Consider the following 24,245-nt stretch of genomic DNA (forward strand, 5'->3'; position numbering starts at 1 on the left):
CCCCCGATAACGTCCCTCCCACCCGCAACCCTCCCCTCTCCCATTCCCTCTCCCCTTCCATTCACATGACGATTCATTTTCGATTCTCTTTATATACAGAAAATCAGTTTAGCATACATTAAGTAAAGATTTCAACAGTTTGCTCCCACACAGAAACATAAAGTGAAAAATAATAGATGATTTTTTAAATGATGATGAAATCAGATAAGACCTATTGTCATGTTTAATCCCAGTGAGAGTCAAGTTGGGAATTGATAATTTCTTTTTTTTTTTTTTTTTTTTTACAGAAGATCAGTTTAGTATACATTAAGTGAAGATTTCAACAGTTTGCACCCCCATAGAAACACAAAGTGAAATATACTGTTTGAGTACTCGTTATAGCATTAAGTCTCAATGTACAGCACATTAAGGACAGAGATCCTACATGAGGAGTAAGTGCACAGTGACTCCTGTTGTTGACTTTACAAATTGACACTCCTGTTTATGGCATCAGTAATCTCTCTATGCACCAGTCATGAGTTTCCAAGGCTATGGAAGCCCCTTGAGTTCTCTGACTCTTATCTTGTTCAGACAAGGTCATAGTCAAAGTGGAGGTTCTCTCCTCCCTTCAGAGAAAGGTACCTCCTTCTTTGAAGACCTGTTCTTTCCACTGAGATCTCACTCACAGAGATCTTTCATTTAGGTTTTGTTTTGTTTTGTTTTATTTTGTTTTTGCCAGAGTGTCTTGGCTTTCCATGCCTGGAATACTCTCATGGGCTTTTCAGCCAGATTGGAATGCGTTTAGGGCTGATTCTGAGGCCAGAGTGCTGTTTAGGACATCTGCCATTCTATGAGTCTGCTGAGTATCTCGCTTCCCAAGTTGGATCACTCTCCCCTTTATTTATTCTATCTGTTAGTATTAGCAGGTACTAGACTTGTTTATGTGATCCCTTTGACTCTTAGAACTTTCATTATGATCAATTGTGAACTGAATTTGATCACTTGGACTAGTGAGATGGCATTGGTACATGCCACCTTGATGGGATTGAATTGGAATCCCCTGGTATGTTTCTAACTCTACCATTTGGGGCAAGTCAGCTTGAGCATGTCCCAAGTTGTACATCTCTTCCCTCTCTTATTCCCACTCTTATGTTTAACAGGGATCACATTTCAGTTAAATTTCAACACTTAAGAATAACTGTGTATTAATTACACAGTTCTACTTAATATGATTGGTTTAATTCTGTAATTAATACACAGTTATTCTTAAGTGTTGAAATTTAACAAGTTGACTTTTTAAAAAACATTTATTTATTTGAAAGTCAGAGATAGAAGGAGAGAGAGAGAAAGAGAGAGAGAGAAAGAGAGAGAGAAAGGAGAGAGAGCCCTTCCATCCACTGGTTCACTTCCCAAATGGTAACCATGGCTGGTGCTGGGCCTGGCTGAAGCCAGGAGCTTCTTCCAGGTCTCGCTGACCCCAACAAGGTAACTTCTAAAGGGCTCCATTGCAGATAAAATTATCTTTAACACAGTAACATACATCATTCAAGAGTCATCAAAGGTGATAACTAGATATTGCATCTGTACTGATATAAAGTTTTTCACATGTAAACTGAAAACCGTGACTCTGAAAAGCTACTTATGATGATTTTAAAAAGATTTATTCATTTATTTGAAAGTCAGAGTTACAGAGAGAGAGAGAGAGAGAGGTCTTCCATCCACTGGTTTACTCCTCAACTGGCCACAACCGCCGGAGCTGTGCCAATCCGAAGCCAGGAGCCAGGAGCTTCCTCCGATCTCCCATGTGGGTCAGGGGCCCAAGGACTTAAGCCATCCTCCACTGCTTTCCCAGGCCACAGTAAGGAGCTGGATAGGAAGAGGGGCATCTGGGACTCGAACTGGTGCCCACATGGGATGCCAGCACTGCAGGCGGCGGCTTCACCTGCTAATTCTCATTTAAATAGGGTGCTTAGGAAAATACAAAGAAACATAACAGAGCCCGCTACTTACTGTCACAGTATATATAATTATTTTGGTGACAAAACAGCATTTAATTCTTGTTAGCTAACTGGCTTTTCAGTGATAATTTTTAGCTATTATAACTTGGCTTTATAGACTCAAAATTTGAAGTGGGAAACTGAGCCACCAAAAGGGAATGTCCACTTGCTAATGCATTCTGTTTCGATGGTGCTTCACCTCAGCACTAGACACAAGCCCTGAGACTGATCCATTTGCACTTATCTGAGAAAATAATAAACACGTCAAATCAGAATAAAGAACCAATGTTTTCTAGGTTCCTCATATTAAGAATACAGCCAGTTGTAAAAACAAGTAAATAAAATAAAAAAAAAAAAAACTAAGGGGCAGTCATATTAAAAATTATCCAGAGTTTATGTTGGATTTATAATAAAGAGAACCTAACAGATCTTTTATATGAGATAAATCTATTAAAACACAAACTGATGTCCTACTGCCTGGGTTTGAATTTCAGCTCTATCTCTAACTCTATGACCTTCGGCAAGGTATTTCCTCTGCCTCCATTTCTTGTCTGTAAATCCAGGATAATAACTTTCATAGTGTTTTTAGAACAGTTACACGAGTTTTAAAAAATCCCTGGTACAGTGACAGGTGCTGTGATGAAGTGCGTTAAATGGCTGGGATATGCATCACATACCAGAGTGCTGGTTCAGCTCTCAGCACTCTGCTTCCAATCCAGCTTCCTGCCTCCTGGGAGGTAGTGCATAATGGCCTAAAGTGTTTGGGTACCTGCCCCTCATGGGAGAGACCCAGAAGGGTTTCCCAGCTCCTGGCTTCAGCCTGTCCCAGTAGTAGCCACTGAAGGCACTGAGGGATGAATCTGGCTGTGTGTGTGTGTGTGTGTGTGCATATCTGTCTCTCTGCCTCTAAAGTAGATGAAAGTGAATTAAAATAAATGTTAAAAAATTCCCTGGTACATAACATAAACAAAAAGTCCTACTATCCTAGATATTTTTAAGAAATTATATTTACATCTGACTCCATAGCATCCATGATTTTGTAAGACATATAATATTGGGGCCAGCACTGTGGCATTAAGGGTAAAGCTGCCACCTATAGTGGCAATATCCCAAATGGGTGCCAGTTCAAATTCTGGCTGCTCCATTTCCGATCCAGCTCTCTGCTGTGGCCTGGGAAAGCAATAGAAGATGCCCCAAGTCCTTGGGCCCCAGCACCTGTGTGGGAGACCTGGAAGAAGCTTTTGGCTTCTGGCTTCAAATGGACAGAGTTCAGGCCATTGTGGCCAATTGGGGGAGGGAACCAGTGGATGGAAGATTTCTCTCTCTCTCTCTCTCTCTCTGCCTCTCCTTCTCTCTGTGTGTAACTGTGCGTTTCAAATAAATAAATAAATAAATCTCAAAAAAAAAGACATAAAATATTAGAAAATTTGAGAAGACAACATATAATCCTGAGTGTTTACATATAAATTCTTGTCAATACTAAAAAAAACTATCTTCCTTCCCCCACAAAGGCAATAAAAGAGAATTATTAAGATATTGTTGTCTGGCACTGGAATTGTGGTGCAGAAGGTTAAGCCACCACTTGCAACACAGCACCCCTTATTGGAGCACCTGTTCATTTCCCAGCTGCTCCATTTCCAATCCAGCTCCCTGCTAATGTACCTGGGAATCAGCAGAAGATGGCCCAAGTGCTTGGGTCCTTGCCACCCACATGGTGGCTGGATGAGTTCCAGGCCTGCACTAACCCATCGCAACCATTTGGGGAATGAACCAGCAGATGGAAGATATCTTTCCCTTCCATCCCTCTCTGTCTGACACTTTACCTGTCAAATAAAAAATAAGTAAATCTTAAAAAAAAAAAAATTCCTGGGGCCAGCGCTGTGGCGCAGTGGGTTAATCCTCCGCCTGCAGTGCCTGCATCCTATAAGGGCGCGGGTTTGTGTCCTGGCTGTTCCTCTTCCGACCCAGCTCTCTGCTATGGCTTGGGAAGGTAGCAGAAGATGGGCCAAGTCCTTGGGCCCCTGCACCCACGTGGGAGACCAGAGGAAGATCCTGGCTTCTGGCTTCGGATAGGTGCAGCTCTTGTCATTGTGGCCATTTGGGGAGTGAACCAGCGGATGGAAGATCTATCTCTCTGTCTCTCCCTCTCACTTTCTGTAACTCTACCTCTCAAATAAATAAATAAAAAATCTTTAAAAAAAATTCCTGATGAGAGACAGAGAGAAAGGTCTTCCATCCCCAAATGGCCACAATTGGCCAGAGCTAGGGTGATCCAAAGCCAGGAGTTAGAAGCTTTTTCCAGGTCTCTGACATGGGTACAGAGGCCCAAGTACTTGGGCCATCTTCCACTGCTTTCCCAGGACATAAGCAGAAAGCTAGATAAGAAGAGGAGCAGTTGGACACAAACCGGTGCCCATATGGAATGCCAGCGCCATATGTGGAGGCTGAGCCTACTACAACACAGCACTGGCCCCAGTTATCCACATTTGTAAGCACACATGTGTTAGGAACACTTTCCCATCACCAGGCATACCATGTATCTAGCAAAACCATCTCAGAGTATGTAACACAAATTATTTGCCTTAGAAAAGAATGTTTATTTCACATTTATAAAGCTCTGCAGGTAACTATCAGAAAAATCAAAGAAAGTAAATGTGACATCCATATAGTTATTTAAAGTTTATTTTTATATGCATATATTTCAAGAAAACAAAATTTCCAGGTATAGAGTATAACATATCAAATGAAACAATTCAGAATTATTTTAATGTGTACACAAATACAATATAAAGTGTGTTTTTAGGATACATTACATAATTTGATTTGAGGTTTTGAAAAGCAGTGTTTTTGGTTTTAAAATTCTGATACCAATATACATTATAACATTCAAATAACACATATTTCAAAACTATGATTTTTTTGATAATAACTAAATAAACATATAACTCTAAGACAACCTGCCTTTACCACGCTCTTCAAAATAGTGCTGTTCAATTCTTCTGCAGAAAGCAAGGAGGTTACTATAGTTTTTCACCTTCTCAGAAAGTTCATCATTGGTCAATTGTGTGGTAAGAATGGTATACAGATGGCCAAATACCAATGCATCAAGTTCAGTAGGCCTAAAAAAAACAGAAACGAGAGTAATATGAATGTCATTTAACTAGTATGGTAGAAAATACACTATTTTTAGAAATATTTTATTCATCAATTTAAAAGCCAAATGTCACACAAGAAATAAATCATATTATAATTTGACAGATTTTGTGTTTTAATTTAGTTATAAGATAGAAAAAATGATTTACTAGTTGTGTAATTTGCTTTTTGAAGTAGTAGTATTCTTTAAATGTGTTAAAAGGATATAGGTGGAAAAGATTGTATTTGTTTTATGACTTTATTCTCTAGATAAAAACAGCAGGTCTCCAGTGTGCCAAGAACTGTGCCAGATGCTAGATATATAAAAATAAGAAAGCTACTCTAAGGCATGGACACAAAACACAATTTACTAAGTATTTTAATGCATGCATACACGGAATGCTGTCAAAGCGGAGGAGATACTGCTGTGATGCTGGTCCAAAAAAACTGACACCCAATCATCCAGTCACACCACTAATATGATAGAACTTTGATTTTACCACTTCTAAAGGAATTCAGATTTCCAAAGAAGACATAATCATAAAGACGGTTTCAACATAAAATCTTCAAGATTTTCTTTTTTCCTTTCAATTATGTATTACTAACAACAAAATGAAATCTATCCTGCCAACAATGGCCTATAAGTAGAGTATCACCAGTCTATATTATATTAATTTTAATATAATATTACTAAAAGGAGAAAACACCACTGTAATTATGAATTATTACTGCCAGTCCCATAATCATAAAGCCTTTGAGGAAACAGGCAGAGTAGATTTGAGGGGTCAGTCAAATCTAAATTTGAATCCCAGTTCTAGTTATTGCTGGCTTGATGGCTACAGATGAATGAGCTCACAGAGTTGTGTGGCTTTAAATAGTACCTCCATGCCACTACCTCCAAAATATGAGGGGTCTTCAAAAAGTTTGTGGAAAATGCATGTTAGGAATAAACTAGTCATGGATTTCAAAATTTGCACCAAAATGACCTTCACTTTTGATTCTATTTTCCAGGAATTTTCTAAAGTGCATGTGTCATAGTCTCTACCCTGAACTCTAGATTCATGCATTAAAATGTCTCCAAACATCTCAACTTCAATGTTCAATAAGCATCTCAAACCCATATGTCCCCCATCTTCTGAAAATAAAAGACAATACTATTTACCCAGTTGCTGCAGGCAAAAATCCAGGGCAACCCTTGAGTCTTCTTTTTCTCTCACCCTCCCCATATCTCTTAGTAAGTCTGCTGAGACATCTCTAAATATGCCCAAATGCCACCACCTGTCTCTCCATTTTTACTTCCTAGTCTGAACTACCATCATCTCTCACCTAGACCACAGCAACAATCTCCTAATTGCTTCCTCCTACTTGTTCTGCACACCGTGACAAGAATGGCTCTTTTTTGTTAATGTTATCATATCTTAAAACAGCAAGCATGAAATATTCCAATGGATTTCCAGTCCACTTACACTAAAATGCCAAATTCTTTACCCTAAGTATACACAGCCTAGATGACCTGGTGGCCATCTTTAGCTCCTTATATCATTCTCAACACACACCCAAAACTGGCCTTGCTTCCTTCCTCTGAACATGACAAATGGAGGCCAATCTTGAGGCTTTGATACCAGCTACTCCTTGCTTCCTGAAATATTCTCTCCCTGACTCATACTGTTAGCTCCTTCTTAGTTTTTTGTTTGTTTGTTTTTTTTTTAGAATAAGGCTTTAAATGTCATATTTTCCTCCTATGACCACTCAAGCACGCAAACTAAAGTGGACATACAGTCACTTACTATCATGTGATCTATTTAAATTCTGTGTGCCACTTAAGACCTTGTAATTACTGTTTACTATGTGTCTCTTCCACCAGAATGTACGTTTTATGACAGAAAGAACCACACCTGCTTTTTTCTTGCTATATTCCCTAGAACACCTAGAACAACGCCTGGCACAAAGTAGGGTATCAATGTGCTGAGTGAATCACTAGAAAAATGAAACATCTCAAGCTTTAAAGGCTACATGACATGTATCTTTATATGCTCAGTTCTTAAAGCACAGTATCTAAGGAGCTGAAACAGCATCTGCCAAATAAATGAATGAAATAGAGAGGAGAGCACCTGACTAAGGTCTAAGGGCTATTTTATTTGTATACTATTGATGCACAGTCTTTCAAAGCCTTCCCTCTTTTGACAAATCCATGAAGTAGTCATCAAAGTCAGAAGTGTAGTCTACCACTGTTTAAGAGGGTAGCCAACAGGATTTTTTTGTGTGTGTGTTTAAGATTTATTTATTTATTTGAGAGAGTTAGAGAGAGGCAGAGGCAGAGAGAGAGGTCTTCCATCTGCTGGTTCACTCTTCAGGTGGCCATAAAGGCCAGAGCTGTGCCGATCCAAATTCTGGAACTGGAACTTCTTCTGGGTCTCCCACATGGGTGCAGGGGCCCAAGGACTTGAGCCATCTTCTACCGCTTTCCCGTGCCACAGCAGAGAGCTGGATCAGAAGTGGAGCAGCCAAGACTCAAACTGGTGCCCATATGGGATGTTGGCACTGCACGCAGCAGCTTTACCCGCTATTCCACAGTACCGGCCCTAACAGGGCTATTTTAAAAAATAAATGTCAGGGCAGCGCTGTGACGCAGTAGGATAAGCCTCCACCAGTGGCACCAGCATCCCATATGGGCACCAGTTAGTGTCCCCGCTGCTCCTCTTCCCATCTAGCTCTCTGCTATGGCCTGGGAAAGCAGTAGATGGCGCAAGTGTTTGGGCCCCCGCCCCTGTATGGGAGACTCAGAGGAAGGTCCTGGCTCCTGGCTTCAGATTGGCCCAACTCCGTCCATTGCAGCCACTTGGGGAATGAACCAGCAGATGAAGACCTTTCTCGCTGTCTCTTCCTCTCTCTAACTCTACCTCTCAAATAAAGAAATAAAAATATTAAAAAAAAATGACATGTCCTTAGTCTCAATAGTATCACAATCGCATCTTTACAGATGAAGAATCAATAACAAATGGATTCCTGGAAAAAACATAAGAATATGGAGCAGATTAATAGAGAGCTGAAGCACACTGTGATAAGTAACACAAACACCAATACTTCCACACAATCCTGACACATATTTCTTAAAAAGTGCATTTTATTTCACCAATATGGCATTAGTTTTGCTAATCCAGCTAACTTTTGCTTCTTCTACTAGAGCCTGAAAAAGGTGACTATGCCCTCGATGCAAGGTTTAGTAGTGCAGATGGGCATCCTTTATCAAAAAATAAAGGTTCCGAGTTCAAGTATGAATGCATACTCAACTTAGAGTGGTTCCGAAGTACCCCTGAAGAGGCCAAAATGTTATTTGCTACAAACATACATCCATGTAATGCCAAAGGTGCTGAATCATATATGGGTATGAGCACCCAAAAAGACCTGATGTTACATACAGATAGCAACTTTGTGGCAAGATGCTTTAGAACATCAGGAAGAACACAATAGATTAAAACAAAGCACACATACATGCAACTTTTAAAGCATATTTTATAATCTTTTACAAATTTTAGCAACTCCTTATACTGACATTGCTGTAAATGATCAATTCTCAGAATTCTTGCGTTTAGAAAAGTATGCTTGTGGTGGTAGTTACACAACTGAATGCCTATGATAAAACTGAACTACACAGATAAAAGGGCACAATTTTACCATAGGTAAATTATACCTCATAAACCTGGCCTTGGAAAAAAAGCAACAAATTCAGAAAAATATTTGCAATTCATCTGAAGGAGAAGAACAACAAAAAAATACACTTTACCCAGTATTTCTATGCAACAGTTTAATCAAGCCAAGACCTTTATGTACCTCCAGAGTTTTAATTACCTTGCCATACCACAGGGAGAAAAAACACAACTTTCTACTCTCCTGTTTACCAAATGGTTTGTGTATTATCATTTGGATATAAGTAGCAATTCTCCTAAGAGTTCTAAGATATTTCAAATATATTGTTGCATTTATCTTTATAGACTTTTTATTAGAAAAATAATCCAGAGTGATAAATATATTCTCGAAGCTTTAAGAAATTTGTTGCCTTCTTATCTTGCATTATTATTCTTTCCACATTTCTCTTGGTTATCTACTATTCTCTTACTTGAATAGCAAAGGCAGTACTGTAAAACGTGAATATTTTCCTAAACTTTTGCATTTAAAATTTTTATGGCACTCATGTTTTTTGTTTTCTTTACTTATTATTATTTCATATTTCTTTCCTTCTTTATGACACCTTTCAAAATATTATCTAGTTTCAAAAACATTAATATTGTCTGGGTGTTTTCTAATTTTTCTTTCCCAATACATTACTGTCATTTCTTTACACTACTAGAAATAATCTACATATTCTTTCTTTATATGCTCATCACGGATCTTTAGGATTGTCACCCAATGACAATTTTTTCAATTACTATTTTTGCTGCAAAACCTCCCTTAACTAGCCATTACTCTCTCTCATCAAGGGAAGGAAGTCATTTGGTTTGTTTCATGAATCCTCAGCATTCCTAGCAGGTAAGCTAATAGGAAAGTTGGCTCTAATTTTAGAGGGTAAAAGGAGCATACATGGGGAAATTACAGTAACTGGGTGAGCTCGGTATATGTTAGAATCAAGAAAAGATTTCAGGGCGCCAGTGCTATGGTTTAGCGGGTAAAGCTGCCACCTGCAGTGCCAGCATCCCATATGGGCGCCAGTTTGAGGCCCAGCTGCTCCATTTCTGATACAGCTCTCTGCTATGTCTTTGAAAAGCAGTAGAAGATAGCCTAAGTGTTTGGGCCCCTGTACTCGCATGGAAGACCCAGAAGAAGCTCCTGGCTTCTGGCTTTGGATCAGGCCAGCTCCAGTCGTTGTGGCCATTTGGGGAGTGAACCAGCGGATGGAAGACCTCTCTTTCTCTGCCTCTGCTGCTCTGTAACTCTGCCTTTCAAATAAATAAATAAATCTTAAAAAAAAAAAAAAAAAAAAAAAAGAAGAAGAAGAAGAAGAATAGAATGCAAGGTTCTAACTTGGAGTCTAATACTATAAAGTTTGTCTTCACACAGCACTTTCAGCTAAGGTAATCACAGCTGCTACAGATAAAGAAAAGGAAAAAATTTTGCCATAACAAAGTGAATACAAGTTACTCTTTCCTAAATGTAGTTTATTTGCGTTTTAATATCAATTACATGACTGGGTAAAATTAAAATTTAACTCTTTACCAATCCTCAATTTTAATTATCTGTTAGCAAAATGTGTTCATTTAAGAAGATGTAAGATAAAATTATCTTTAAAATCTACATCTTATTACCAATTAAACAGCGCCTCAAAACTAAGCCTTGTTTCATCATTGCTCTAAATCTGATTTTTTAATTACAAGTTTAAATATAATTGTACTCTTATGAACAAAAAAATTGTATCTTGATACTTTCTCTGAATCACATGCCAAATGATCTCTGGTTACTAACACACTGACAATGAGTTTAACTGGGAAGAAAATTAAGTAGCCTCTCCTAAAGAAAGACACATACATAACAAAACTAACTCCTAAGACAGAATAAGAATAAGACACTTCAAACAACAAACACACCCCTTCTGAGCTTTTCAACTCTGAAGAATCCCTATATCCAAGAGAAAAGGAACTACAGAATACTAACATTTGGGTAAGTTTCTTTTGTGTTAGGGACTAAACAAACAGAATCTGCATTGCAAACCTCACGGAAACAGGAAAGTAGTTGTTGAATCTTTACCTACCAGGATTTTAGGGTTCGAACTCTGTGACCTTTCTGCTTCAGAGATCAACAGATCTCAAATTTCATTTTAATAAGTTATATATAATATACATTATTTGTAACAGAGTAATGTAAATATTTTCAAGCTATCATCATAAACATTTTTACTTATAAATATTAATATCTTTAACAAAAAAAGTTAGATATGGCTATAGAAAATAAATGACTATAAAGATAATAAATAATAGCAAATAAAGCCTTTCAAAAATTATCAATTTAAAAACCAAGTAAGTTTCATTAAAAAGCCAAGAAAAAGCATGCCTTACTAAGTAAACCACAGATATTAAAGTAGCTTGATTAAGCTCATCTTATACAGAATCAGAATAGATAGCTAATTCTAACATGTAAGAATTTTTTTAATAAAAGAAAATTCATTGTGAGTCTATTTTAGAGATTCTTCTTAAAAATGCAAACAAATCTGTCAATAAACACGAATTACTCAATTTACATACACACATATATTTAAATATATATCCTTTATACTCAATGCTTTGTAAATATTTAAATTGACGTTTAAAACATAAGTTCATAACAATGCTTGTCTATTCAACAGTATCTTCTTATTGTTTACTTTTATTGACTTTTCTAGCACCCATGGTCTCATCCAACATAGACAACTGTGGCTGCACTAACAGCATCTTCATGTCTGTACAAAGTAGCAGTTTAGAATTCTGTTAAGGTTTTGTTATTCCATACATAGTTCCTTGAACTACTTTCATTAGAATCTTTATCATATCATATACCATATTGACTGGCTTACAAGACGACACTTGCAAATTGGAGAAATTCTTAATGACAAGGACCACATTTTAAAAATCTTAAGTCTCTTGGAGTCTAGCACATGCCTTATAGCCAAGAGGTGCTAAATAACTATTGAGTACAAAAATGAATTTAAAAATAACTAAATCTTTCCATAAAAATTTCTTAGAAAAGCAATTTCTTTAGGATAAGAGAAATCTGAAACCTAATAAATAAATGAAAATAAAAAATAAATAAGTAAATAAGCCTTCTTACTGCTTATTGAAGAAATACGGTTGTGTTCCCAGTCTTTGAGAAAGAGCTTGACAGCACTGGTCTACATCTTCTAAGACCTGATGAAAGCAATGGACCCAAAAGAAAAACACACTTAAAGTTGCAAAATAATAAAAACTATATAAAACTGAATTCATGTCACAGTATACAACAAAAATGCAAATTTAAGTTAACTTTTTATATTTTTATCAGACTACCACGTAAATGACATACATATATAAGAAAAAGGACAAAAATTTGAGAGCAAATTTCTTCTACATACAAGTAGATTTGAGTTACTTACAAGGATTACTGTCCAGAAAGTCTTTCTCTCAAAATTCTACTCCCTAAAATAACATTTTCCTGAATCCATTTATTCAAATGACATTGCATATATAAAAAAAATCTGCTTCATGAAGATGACACTGTTGACCCACCACAAGTAAAACCATTTGAGTTGTTTTCCTACTAGTGGACATGAATTTTATTTACTTCATCTCTATTCATTTCCTGAATCCCCCTTGTGGCCAATGGCACACATCAATGGAATGGTTGGATAGGATTAGGGATAGCCTTGAAAAGGAAACATTTATTTAGCTTAATGATGCTCAAACTCATGATCTGGACATGATGTATATTTTAAAAATATACTACTTTAGTAAACTTAACACCAAAGAAAAATAGATATATTAAGTACTATATTGTATTTAATATAGTTTTCTTCTAAAACCCTGATGCTACAGATCTATATTTATTGACATAAAAGATCACAACGTATCATTCAATGGAAAAAAATCCAGGTTACCTCAGCAGAACTAATATGGTCCATTTAAGAAAATGTTCTACAGGGACACTGAGATGACTATTCACCAAAGAATTTAAGAGCAGCAATTTCTGGGCGGTGGAATTTCAATCTTTATTTCTTTTTCTATAGTTTTCTACATTATATGACTTGTTTTACAATAAGCACATGTAATTTTTATAAAACAAAACTACTTCAAGTAAGAGAAAATTATATTTTTACTAATTTTATATTATGTTAAGATTTTGTAAAGCTGTATCAACAAAAAGCAGGAAATTTTAATGCAGAAAACTTGAAGGGTTTGTTAACTCAACCTAAACTGACCTGGTCCAGAGTCTTGTTACCCCATCCAATAGCTTTCATCTTGCGTTTGATTTCCCACTGTTTCTGATAGGCCAAGATATGATTCAGAGGCCAAGGGTAAGGAGATCCATACCTAGCATGGGTGATCTAAAGCAAAAAGATTTTGTTAATAACATGATCCTTCCTAATAATAATGCAGTTTTTACAAACTGAATTCTAAAATAAACATTTTCAGAAAACAGAGTGCTCTCAAAAAAAAATGTAGTTTACAACCCAAACAATTAAAATTTAAACCATTCCCTTTAAAAATATATAAACTTTTATGTACTTTGCAACCAGTTATATCAAACAATGACACATAGCTTCCTTAAAATGTATGTGCAAGCAAAATTAAGGTAAGTGAAAAACTATATCACTAATGGTATAAACCACAATGTTTCATTTATGAGCAGGGACTTGCAATTCTGAGCAAAAGTGTTTTCTCATTAAATTTTAATTAAGATAAATGCTACAGAACCACTCACCTCCCCTACTGTAGCTTCATCACACCACTGAAGATACAACTAGGAACAAAAGAACAGTCACTAAAACTTTAGAATACCAAAAAGAACAAGAATAAATAAAGTTATTTCTTACCCCACTAAATTTTTATAAGTCAACTTTGTAAGTCACATAGTAAAGAAGTTTTTTCCTTAGTTAATATTCTGTAGAGTTATTAAATTTAATGATGGTACTATATAAAAATATTTCTTATTCACACAATCCATCTCTACATATCATTAAAGTATTTTATAGACAATATTCAGGTAAATGTCATAAGGCCAAAGTAAAATAATAAGTTGGTAAAAATCACCACTTTTCTTTCAAACAGAAAAACTATAACTAAATATATGAGATAACATATTCAAACATAATGATCAAATAATCTGGATAACCACCTCAGTCCTAGAACCATTTAATTGTTTTCCATTTCTCTATAACTTTTAAAATAACCCATGAGAAAAACTGTATTTTATGAGATAGTATAGATTATAAAAGGTTATAGATTCTTTCAACCTCTATATCATGTATTGTACCTCTGCAGTCAACAGCATATTGTTGACTAATTCCATGTAAGCTTTCATTTCTGCTTTTTGGACTTCATCCAGCCCATCACTAAGAGAATGACCCTAAAGGGAATTTTTTAAAAATGTAAGAGAATATTATATTAAAGATACAAAAACTTTCAGTCACCTTACTAACAAGTAACATAACATGAACATATCCAATGGGTTAATTTCCAAAATGCCACATAAAAGAAAATTAATTTATATAAAGGTAGGCCTAATATTCTATCACTATCAAATATTAGTGAGAAGTTTTTATTTGTCTTTGTACAATGTATCTTCCAACAAACAAAATCACATCAACTATTTCACAAAAGAAAACAGAATGGTCAGTAAAACTGTGATTTTTTTTTTAAAGAGATTAATCTTAGTAATAAAAAGAATGTTGGAAGATTGACATGTGCTGCTTATAAAGTGGTCAAAGATGAAAAAATGTTAGTAAAAGAGAAGAAAATAGCTATTAATTTCAAAATTCTAATACACTTTAGTAATAAGTAGATACATGAAATGGTAAAAGTTTTAGTTGAAGCTGGCAATTTGTTTGTAAGATTGTTAAAATGCACACGCCATGACATCCAAGATCACTTTTAGGAAGTTATCCTAAGGAGATGGACAAGTGTACAAAGGTATATATACACAAGGAAATTTATCTTAGCATGCTATTACAGCAAAAAAAATTGGCCACAATCTAAACACCTAGCAGTAAAAACTTACAACAAATAAAATAACAATGCTTCAAACACAACAGAATACTACACAATTCAAAAAGATGATATATTCCTATATATTAATAGCCATTAACATGAAAGAATTTCTAAACATATCAGCAATTTTAAAAGGCAGGTTACAAAATAACACAATATTATGATGTTTTTCTGAATGTGAAAAAAAAGTCTAGAAGGTTATTCCTCAAAATGTTAATGTAAATGTTAATACTCCTTCATAACTATAAAGTAAATTAATGATGGAATCATCAAATGAATAAATTAATAAATTCAACTTCTAAACCTATGTTATATCTCCCTTCTCAAAGATCAACCAGATAATTTAACAATCTAAACAGTTTCATTTATGACCAGAATTTTCATAAGCGTAAGTTAGAAAGCTACCATTTTGTAAAGACCAAACTACCTTTTTTGCCATTGACCTACATTATGAAAAAACACCAACTTATATTTTCCACTGTTTTGTATTGGCATTTTATATAACTATGTTAAAAATCAATGTAAATGTTAAGACATACTAAAGAATGATGGATGACTTATTCAAGAGTAAATGTGATCAAACACATTTAATATCTTTATTACCTTGGCTTTAACGAACTGGACTATTGGACCAAGTTCTGACACTACTTGATTTCCCACATGAATAAAAGGCACTTTACCTGTTAAGGGAAAAAAATGTACAAAAATATTTTCAATAAATTGAAGTTTGTGTTAAGAAACTAACACAAAACTCAGAAATGTTTATTAATAGAAAGATTTCATAAAACTATAACCTTTAGAAATTAGAGACAGATGTGTGTTAAAATCTAAATTTAAAAAACTGATAACTAACTAATTTTAAAACAAAAGAAAAAAGAACAGTAGATTCATTTATAGAATTCAAGAATATATAATAATTCCCTTTTCAGAGCTAACACTAAGAAGTCATAGCAATAAACACAGATTATCCAAATTACATGAACCAAGCTAGGACACTGGTTTATGATCATTGATAAGTTTGAAAGAAATTTAACTGGTCTTTCTCATCAGAGTACAGTACAATGGATCCATCTATATTGTAAATTGTATCCAAGAAACCTTCTTTCTACATTTTCTAATTTTCTATCTCTGATGTCCCTGAGCTCAACATTTTAAGCACAGAATGCTTCAAAACAAATGCTCTTGACTCAAAATATTAAGAATAAAAAAATTAACAATCTTTGGTGGTATACTAGTTTATAAGTTATAACACAAAGTACGCTTCCAATACATGAGGGAAAAAGGAACAAGCAGTATGATTATAAAAACTGGCTTCTTTAAGTAATGCCACACTAAAAAGGAATATTTCATTTTAATAAATACGAGTGCTTGATGCAATTATCAAAGAAGAAAACAAAAACAATCTCCAAAAAACAAGGTCTACTCCAAATGCTAAAGGTTAAAACTTCCTGTCAGTCCTAGTTCAAATAGAGTTCACACTATCAGCAGGCTTCTTCCTGCTCCATTTCAATAGATTCTCTCCTCTCTGGCACAGTCAGCCTCCGGGTAATGGATGAGGTGCACAGCACCAACAAAAGCTTCATCTGCAACCATAGGATAACATGCATTACAAAGGAAAGACCACCCTTTTGGAACACAACAACTCAACAGATATATTTAGAAGACTTTTCCTTGTTAGCAATTCTGCATTCCTTCCTACTACTGCTTTATAGATCTTAGAAGAAAGAAAATAATTTAACTGAGTAAGCAGTGGGCCATATTGTTTTCCGTTTGATTTAAAGTCTTTGTAACTACTATACTACTAGAGTTAGTACAGGTCCCATGAAGTTAAAAAAAATGAGTGCCTGCAATACAAGGGTATTAGGACGTATGACAATGTTTGAACACAGTGTATTTCTCCTTTTCTGTAACCAGTTTCAGGTTCTTGTGAAAAATATTCAATTATTTTTAAAAAAGATTTTGAAGCACAGAAGCACTATAAGTAACCAACTAAGTACTCATATATAAAGAGATATATAAAAAAATCAAGGCTATAAACTAGAAGTGAATAATGGTTTCTGTCACTAGCCTGATTCAAAATGCAGCCAATGTCACGGCCTTAATACTGCAGGTATCAGGCAAAAGCAGAGGCAGTTATTCTCTGGCACCAATCAGAGGTCATTAAAAACAAACAAGTATTTTTCTTTTAGTCAAAATTATCACTTAGAACTTTTCTTTCCAAAGAAAATGAGAGTAAGTTTGTATCTTAGAGAATGTTCAAAATGGAAAGAACCTTAGTTGTCATCTGATCCAACAATGTCAATTTACAAACAGATGAAGTCATTGAGACTCAGGGAAAAGCAAAAGAATTTACCAAGGAAATAGTATGTGTCAAAGAGAAGGATTAAAGCTCTATCTCTTAGTCAAGTGGTCTTCTGACTGTTCCAAGCTTTCTACTTTAAAAATCTACCACAAAACATCAGACAAGCAAATAAAATTTTAAAAATGTCCCTGATCATCCCAAATAATAATAAAAGGCATACTAATTCAAAAAATGATGACATTTAAGTATCTTAGTAGAAAGAGATATTTTCATATAGCTATCAAAGACTCCTTTGAATGAATGCTGTTTATGTGTGTGTAAGACTTAAGTTTATTTTTCATACTATAAAAAGAAGATAGGTATCTACCAGGTGACACTTAGTAATTAAAAAACAGGAAGATAAACTACATGATTTCTCATTTGCCAAAGATTTTAATGTTAGCATTAGACTACCAACCTTTTTGTATGTATACATACAAAATCTTTTTGAATACATAGAAGGAAAAAGATAGTTATAACACAATATAATTTATTTCACCAGAATTCAGTAAGATTTTTAAACCTATGTATAAAATCAAAACATAAATAAGTCATGAATGGCCTCCAAGAAACTAAAATATATTTACATTTATAGGTATAGATATTATAAGAGGAGAGACTGAGAAATGATTTGTGGGTACTAGATTATAGCTAAAGAGAAGTTCCGGGATTCTGTTGCACAACAGAGTTAATACACTATAAATTTTTCTATTAAAAATTTAGAAGATGGGATTTGGGGTGTTCTCAATACTAAAAAATCTTAAAAGATTTGATGAGATAAATACATTTACACTAATTAGATATTACACAGTATATACCTGTACTGAAACATCACAAATAACCCCAAAAATAAGTATATTTTTAATATTTTTTAAAGATTTATTTATTTAGACAGCAGAGTGATGGAGAGAGAAAGGGACAGAGAGAGAGAGAGAGAGAGAGAAAGAGAGAGAGATCTTTCATCCGCTGGTTCACTCTCCAAATGGCTGAAATGGCCAAGGCTGGGCCAGGCTGAAATCAGGAGCCCAAAACGCCATCAGGCCTCCCACGTGGGTAGAGGCCCAAGGATTTCAGCCATCTTCCTCTGCTTTCCCAGGCACATTAGCAGGGCTCTGCATGGGATGTTGTGCAGCCAGCACTCCAAAGCATTCTGAGATGCGATGCCTGTGCCACAATGCTGGTCTCAAGTACAACTTTTTTAAAGTAAGTTATTTATTTATTTATTTGAAAAGCAGAGTGACAGATAAAGAGGGAAAGATAGATACACAGATTGATCAGTTGATCCTCCATCAGCAGTTCACTCTTCATATGGCTGCAAAAGCCAAGAGCCTGGAGCTCCATTTGGTCTCCCATGTCAGTGGCAGGGACCAAAGGCTTAGGCCATCTTCCACTACTTTCTCAAGAGCCACTTCAGCAGGGAGCTGGATTGGAAGCAGAGCGCAGCGGCTCAATAGGCTAATCCTCCGCCTGCGGTGCTGGCACCCCGGGTTCTAGTCCCAGTTGGGGCGCCTATTTCTGTCCCGGTCACTCCTCTTCCAGTCCAGCTCTCTGCTGTGGCCAGGGAAGGCAGTGGAGGATGGCCCAAGTGCTTGGGCCCTGCACCCGCATGGGAGAGCAGGAGAAGCACCTGGCTCCTGGCTTCGGATCAGCACGGTGCACCAGATGCAGCGCGCCAGCTGCAGTGGCCATTGGGGGGTGAACCAATGGAAAAGGAAGACCTTTCTCTCTGTCTCCCTCTCTCACTGTCCACTCTGCCTGTCAAAAAAAAAAAAAAAAAAAAAAAGGAAGCAGAGTACAGATACCTGCACCACACTGCTGGCCCCTTCTCTGCTTCTTAAAAAATGTACTGATTTATTTGAAAGGCAGAATGATAGAGGGGAGAGACAGAAATATGTTTCTTTTATACATCTGTTAAAATTTTTTAAAAAGTACAAAATTTTAAAAAATTCCTTTATGGAACTGTCTTCTAAGTATAAAAGTATAACTCTAATAAAATATATGTATCAGTCTGTATGGGGTGGGTATCTCCATACATTTGACAATTATTACCTAACCTCCAAAAATTCAAGGTGAAAAAATGTTTTACACAAGTCATTCCTAAGTTATCACTGTATCACAATGAAAAGATAAAATATAATCCTAAAAAACCAATGTTGGCCGGCGCTGCGGCTCACTAGGCTAATCCTCCGCCTTGCGGCGCCGGCACACCGGGTTCTAGTCCCAGTTGGGGCGCCAGATTCTGTCCCGGTTGCCCCTCTTCCAGGCCAGCTCTCTGCTGTGGCCCGGGAGTGCAGTGGAGGATGGCCCAAGTGCTTGGGCCCTGCACCCGCATGGGAGACCAGGATAAGTACCTGGCTCCTGGCTTCAGATCAGCGTGGTGTGCCAGCTGCAGTGCGCCAGCCGCGGCAGCCACTGGAGGGTGAACCAAAGGCAAAGGAAGACCTTTCTCTCTGTCTCTCTCTCACTGTCCACTCTGCCTGTCAAAAAAAATAAAAAATAAAAAATAAATAAATTTAATTCACATCAATTAGTTATTCTCAACTATTTATTCATGAAAGAATGATTGTATGTGTTATTATTGCTCAAGCAAAAATATAACTATAATAATCTATGTCATTTATATTCAGGATTTTATTATTTATCAGTTTTGTGGTACTACTTTGTTAATATTAAAAATATTCCAATATTTAAGATAATACTTCACTAAAATACAACATACAGAAAGACAATATTAACTAGAAAAAAGAGCAGAGATGCTGAAATTCTAATAAGTATCCTAAAACTTGTCAAAATTAACTTAAGAATAAGAAATCAAAAACATTGTTTGATGATTCTAAAATGCAATGACAATTATTCCATAATCACTCTTTTTTTTACCTGTATTATAGGAGAATATAATTTAGAGAAGTGTTCTGAATAATGAATGGATTCATAAATAATAAAATTTGTTTTCTGAAAAGGGAAGTCCAATCCAAGACTGGGTAACCTGAGATCATGTATTTCCTTAATATTTAGCATATAAAAACAATTCCCATACATACCAGCAACCATCTGTGACCAGATTTGAGATAAGCAGACATACCAACCACAAGCCTGTGTCAAATTTACAACTGATACTTTACAAAACCATGGAGAAATCCTCAAAAGGTAAACATTTTTTTTTAAGATTTATTTATTGATTTTAAAGGCAGAGTTACAGAGGAAGAGGCAGAGAGAATGAGGAAGTATTCCATCCACTTGTTCACTCCCCAAATGGCCACAATGGCCAGAACTGGGCCAATCCAAAGCCAGGAGCCAGGACCTTTCTTCCAGGTCTCCCACATGGGTGCAGGGGCCCAAGGACTTGGGGCATCTTCTATTACTTTCCCAGGTTATAGCAGAGAGCTGGATTGGAAGAAGAGTAGCCAGGACTCCAACTGGCACCCATATAGGATGCTGGCTCCGCAGGCAGCGGCTTTACGGGCTATGCAACAGCACCAGCCCCAAGGTAAACATTTTTTAATAGGTATAAATAGACTACCACTATAACTTTATTAATCAAGCCTAATAACAAAAAAAAAAAATACTTACCAGATGGAGACATATATTCTGCATTTGCCCTGCAAACTACTTTGATGGGCAGATTACACATTTGCAAAAATGCCTGTAAATCAACAAAAGTATGGTAAGCATGGGGAAACCACATACATATTTGAACAGAATTTTTTACTCATCTCTTTTGTAAACTTAACAGTTCATCCAGTAATATACTGTGGGAAAAAAATGAACCAATGTAAAGTGAAAGATTTTTATCCCAAACAAAAATAGAATGTCATTTCACTACTAAAAAGTCAATATAGCTGGCACTGCGGCTCACTAGGCTAATCCTCCGCCGTGCGGTGCTGGCACACCGGGTTCTAGTCCCGGTCGGGGCGCCGGATTCTGTCCCGGTTGCCCCTCTTCCAGGCCAGCTCTCTGCTGTGGCCCGGGAGTGCAGTGGAGGATGGCCCAAGTGCTTGGGCCCTGCACCCCGTGGGAGACCAGGAGAAGCACCTGGCTCCTGCCTTCGGATCAACGCAGTGCACCAGCCGCAGCGTGCAGGCCACGGCAGCCACTGGAGGGTAAACCAACAGCAAAGGAAGACCTTTCTCTCTCTCTCTCTCTCTCTCTCTCTCTCTCACTGTCCACTCTGCCTCTCAAAAAAATTTTTTAAAAAGTCAATATAACTTAGATATCAATAAATACATGAAATTAAGCCACTTATATACACTTAAGAAAAAAACAAATTACTCACACTTATTGCATTAGTTTATACAAGACAAAATACAAGTCCGAATTGTAGAAGGTACTGAGTGCTTAATTCCACTACTCTTGACAGGAGTATCATCTTTCTTATCTTGTGGGAAAATGCAATATGTTATATCTGCTACTTGAAAGTTCTCTCGAGTAATACTCAATACCCTAACGTGCAGCTTCTATGCTAATTCACTTTCTTAAAGACTTGAATTGTTTATTTTCACTATGTTTATAGAAATAAAAATATCATGAAGTAACTTAAATGTCTACTAATAAGGATAAATCATTATAGTAAATCCAAATCATAGAATGTCATACAATTTAAAAACTCATGCTATGGGGGAATTTTTCAGAAGAAAAAAATATACATTATAATATCATATGAAAAAATACATGATTGTATTACTATACTATACTAATTCATTTCTAAATATTTTTAAACACTAGTTATCAAGCCCACTATTTATAACAATACTCAAAGTTTACCCCTATGTTCTCTCTTCTATGACTTCTTCACTTCTTTTTCTCCACTCACAAAATTTACCTATATCTTTTCTATGAAATCATTCAATTTTTCAGTTGGGAGGTTATAAGAGAGAATGCTTCCAGTTACCACATACAAATTAGGAAACAAATAATTGATTTACTTTGAAATTAGAAACACTATTACAAATAGCAATCAATTATAAGTTGCAATCAATGAGTTACATATCAAAATTATGACTAGAAGAGCTTATTCCTACCCAGTAAAAATTTCTCTCAAAGCTGTTTATCATAATTCCTTCCTCATTTCTAGACTGGCAGAGAAGATTGGCATTAAATAGTAAGAGTATTGAACACTAATATTTGTACAAAAAACTCCAGTTACCCAAAAGTATGTCAATTTTCTTCTTCAAACCTGTCTTCCCAAAACCCCAGTACTCTAAGCAGCTCACCTCTAAAAATAAAATGTACATGAGTCTCTAACTTGACATCCTCTGATTTCTACATTACTTTGTAGCTTTAGTATACCTATTTGATCTCCCCAAGTGAAAAGAATCTGTAAGAAAGTCAAGGAATGGGTTTTAATGTTTCCCTATTTCTATGCCCCTCCCAGTCTCCCTCATTTATCCCCAACTAACTTAAGATGGTGCACTAGTAATAAACTTTCAATGTTGTTTGCTAATTTGGTTAACCAAAGTTCCCAAGATTTGACTGTGAAGGAAACTGTTAGACACCCATATACGCTCTCCCTGTTCCCCAGAATTAGACCTATGAATTACATCTGTACACACAGCTGCCTGAAATAAAACTTTTACTTCCCAGACTCCCCTATAACTAAGTGTAGCCAATATCCAAATTCTGCCCAATGAGACATAAAAGTTTTGGGCAACTGTTGAAAATATCCTTAAAAGAAAGGGGAACCCCCTTTTAATCCCTCCCTGCTGACTAGCATGTGCAAAGGATGACTATAGCTACAGCAGACTCAGTCATGAAGCATTTGAGTGCCAGAGACAGCACACCAGGAGTACAAGAGTCTAGTTCTTGATAATCAGTTACCAAACCTGGATTACTTGTGTTTGTAACAGGAAGAAACTTTTTTTTTAAGTTTTATTTATTCGTTTGAAAAACAAAGCAACATATTCAATAAGTTCCTATGGCTACCGGCTATTTCTGTATTTATATGATGGCCCCATACCAAATATTTTCATCATCACAGTGTCATAACAGCGTCTACTAGACAGCATGAGTCTGCAACAATGGTAACTGGTACATAACAGAAATCTTAACAAGACAGGTTGACATCATCTGAAAGTTTGCGTACTAAGGATTATAAAAAACAACTGCATAACAGTACAGTGTACAAACACCCTACAAGCAACCAATCAACCTTTGAAAATGACAACACATTAAACACAGTATTTCCAATTTCAGAGAGAACTAATACAGAGTTACTCATTTGTTGAGCAATTGCTAAAGTGATAAAGCATAATTATTAAGACAAGAAAACTAAGAACTGGTAAACAAATAAACTGAAACTACAGCCAAGAAATACATCCATTCTTTGAATATAAATTTATTGAATAACGAAATGAAACAGTAGGGTATTTTTTAAAAACACACACATGCACATGCATACAGTACCTAATAGCCAGTACCTGACTTCCAAAACCCTGAAGCCTGAACAGCTTGATGTAGTTTTAACATACTGAATAAACTAATTCATAATGTCAAAAAATTCATTGAGGGGGTAGGTATCAGGCTATTTTTTACTTCAAAATAAAATCCAAAGGAAGAAAAAATTAACACCAGATCACCAATAACTGGCTAAACATTAAGTACTGAACTTAAAAACATTTTCTCTCTCCAAGGTTTCAAAATATTTATTAAAATAACAGTGGAAAAACAAGAAAGGTATAAATGCAGAAAGACACAAAGAATGGAAGAGGTGGCAAAAGCAGACCAGGGATGTCAACCAGAGATTTATATAAGACGGAAAGCAGATTTAGCAGAGCAGAGGAAACTGAAAGCCAAGAGCTGCAGAAAAGAAAATCAATATATTTGCATCACAGCAACAAGGGAGATTCCAAAATTGGAAGCACCAAGTAGCACAGAGGGCAGAGGTGAGGTATGGGACTGCAGAGAGAAAGGTTAGACGAAAACCTCTACAAACCCTAGACAACCAGCCCTCCCTCTATCTGGCAGGAGACGGAGGTCTATTCTTTGAAGAAATCCAACCAGAGAGGCTCCGAAATAGGCACCTGAGCACAGGAGAAGGCACCGGGTGAAGCACCACACTGAAAGCGGAAGGCGAGAGGTAAGCGCACACATTCA

At 36.1% G+C, this 24,245-nt stretch overlaps 1 protein-coding gene across 2 annotated transcripts in view; it reads right to left on the bottom strand.

The window, feature by feature from the left end:
* Positions 1 to 4,642: 4,642 nt before the first annotated feature.
* MTX2 (metaxin 2) overlaps positions 4,643 to 24,245 on the bottom strand; it is a 77,431-nt gene continuing 57,828 nt past the window's right edge. For both annotated transcript variants that reach the window (XM_008258782.5, XM_051848469.3), the window contains 7 exons: positions 20,727 to 20,799; positions 15,419 to 15,495; positions 14,082 to 14,174; positions 13,530 to 13,568; positions 13,027 to 13,152; positions 11,904 to 11,980; positions 4,643 to 5,095 (listed from right to left, as the gene is read on the bottom strand). In XM_008258782.5, coding sequence (XP_008257004.1) covers positions 4,924 to 5,095; positions 11,904 to 11,980; positions 13,027 to 13,152; positions 13,530 to 13,568; positions 14,082 to 14,174; positions 15,419 to 15,495; positions 20,727 to 20,799 — 657 coding nt within the window. In that variant the 3' untranslated portion in view covers positions 4,643 to 4,923. The remainder of the gene's footprint in view (positions 5,096 to 11,903; positions 11,981 to 13,026; positions 13,153 to 13,529; positions 13,569 to 14,081; positions 14,175 to 15,418; positions 15,496 to 20,726; positions 20,800 to 24,245) is intronic.

The sequence above is a fragment of the Oryctolagus cuniculus genome, chromosome 3 (assembly GCF_051225735.1).
Source record: "Oryctolagus cuniculus isolate XC-2025 breed Fujian yellow rabbit chromosome 3, ASM5122573v1, whole genome shotgun sequence".
In the NCBI taxonomy this organism is placed as follows: domain Eukaryota; kingdom Metazoa; phylum Chordata; class Mammalia; order Lagomorpha; family Leporidae; genus Oryctolagus; species Oryctolagus cuniculus.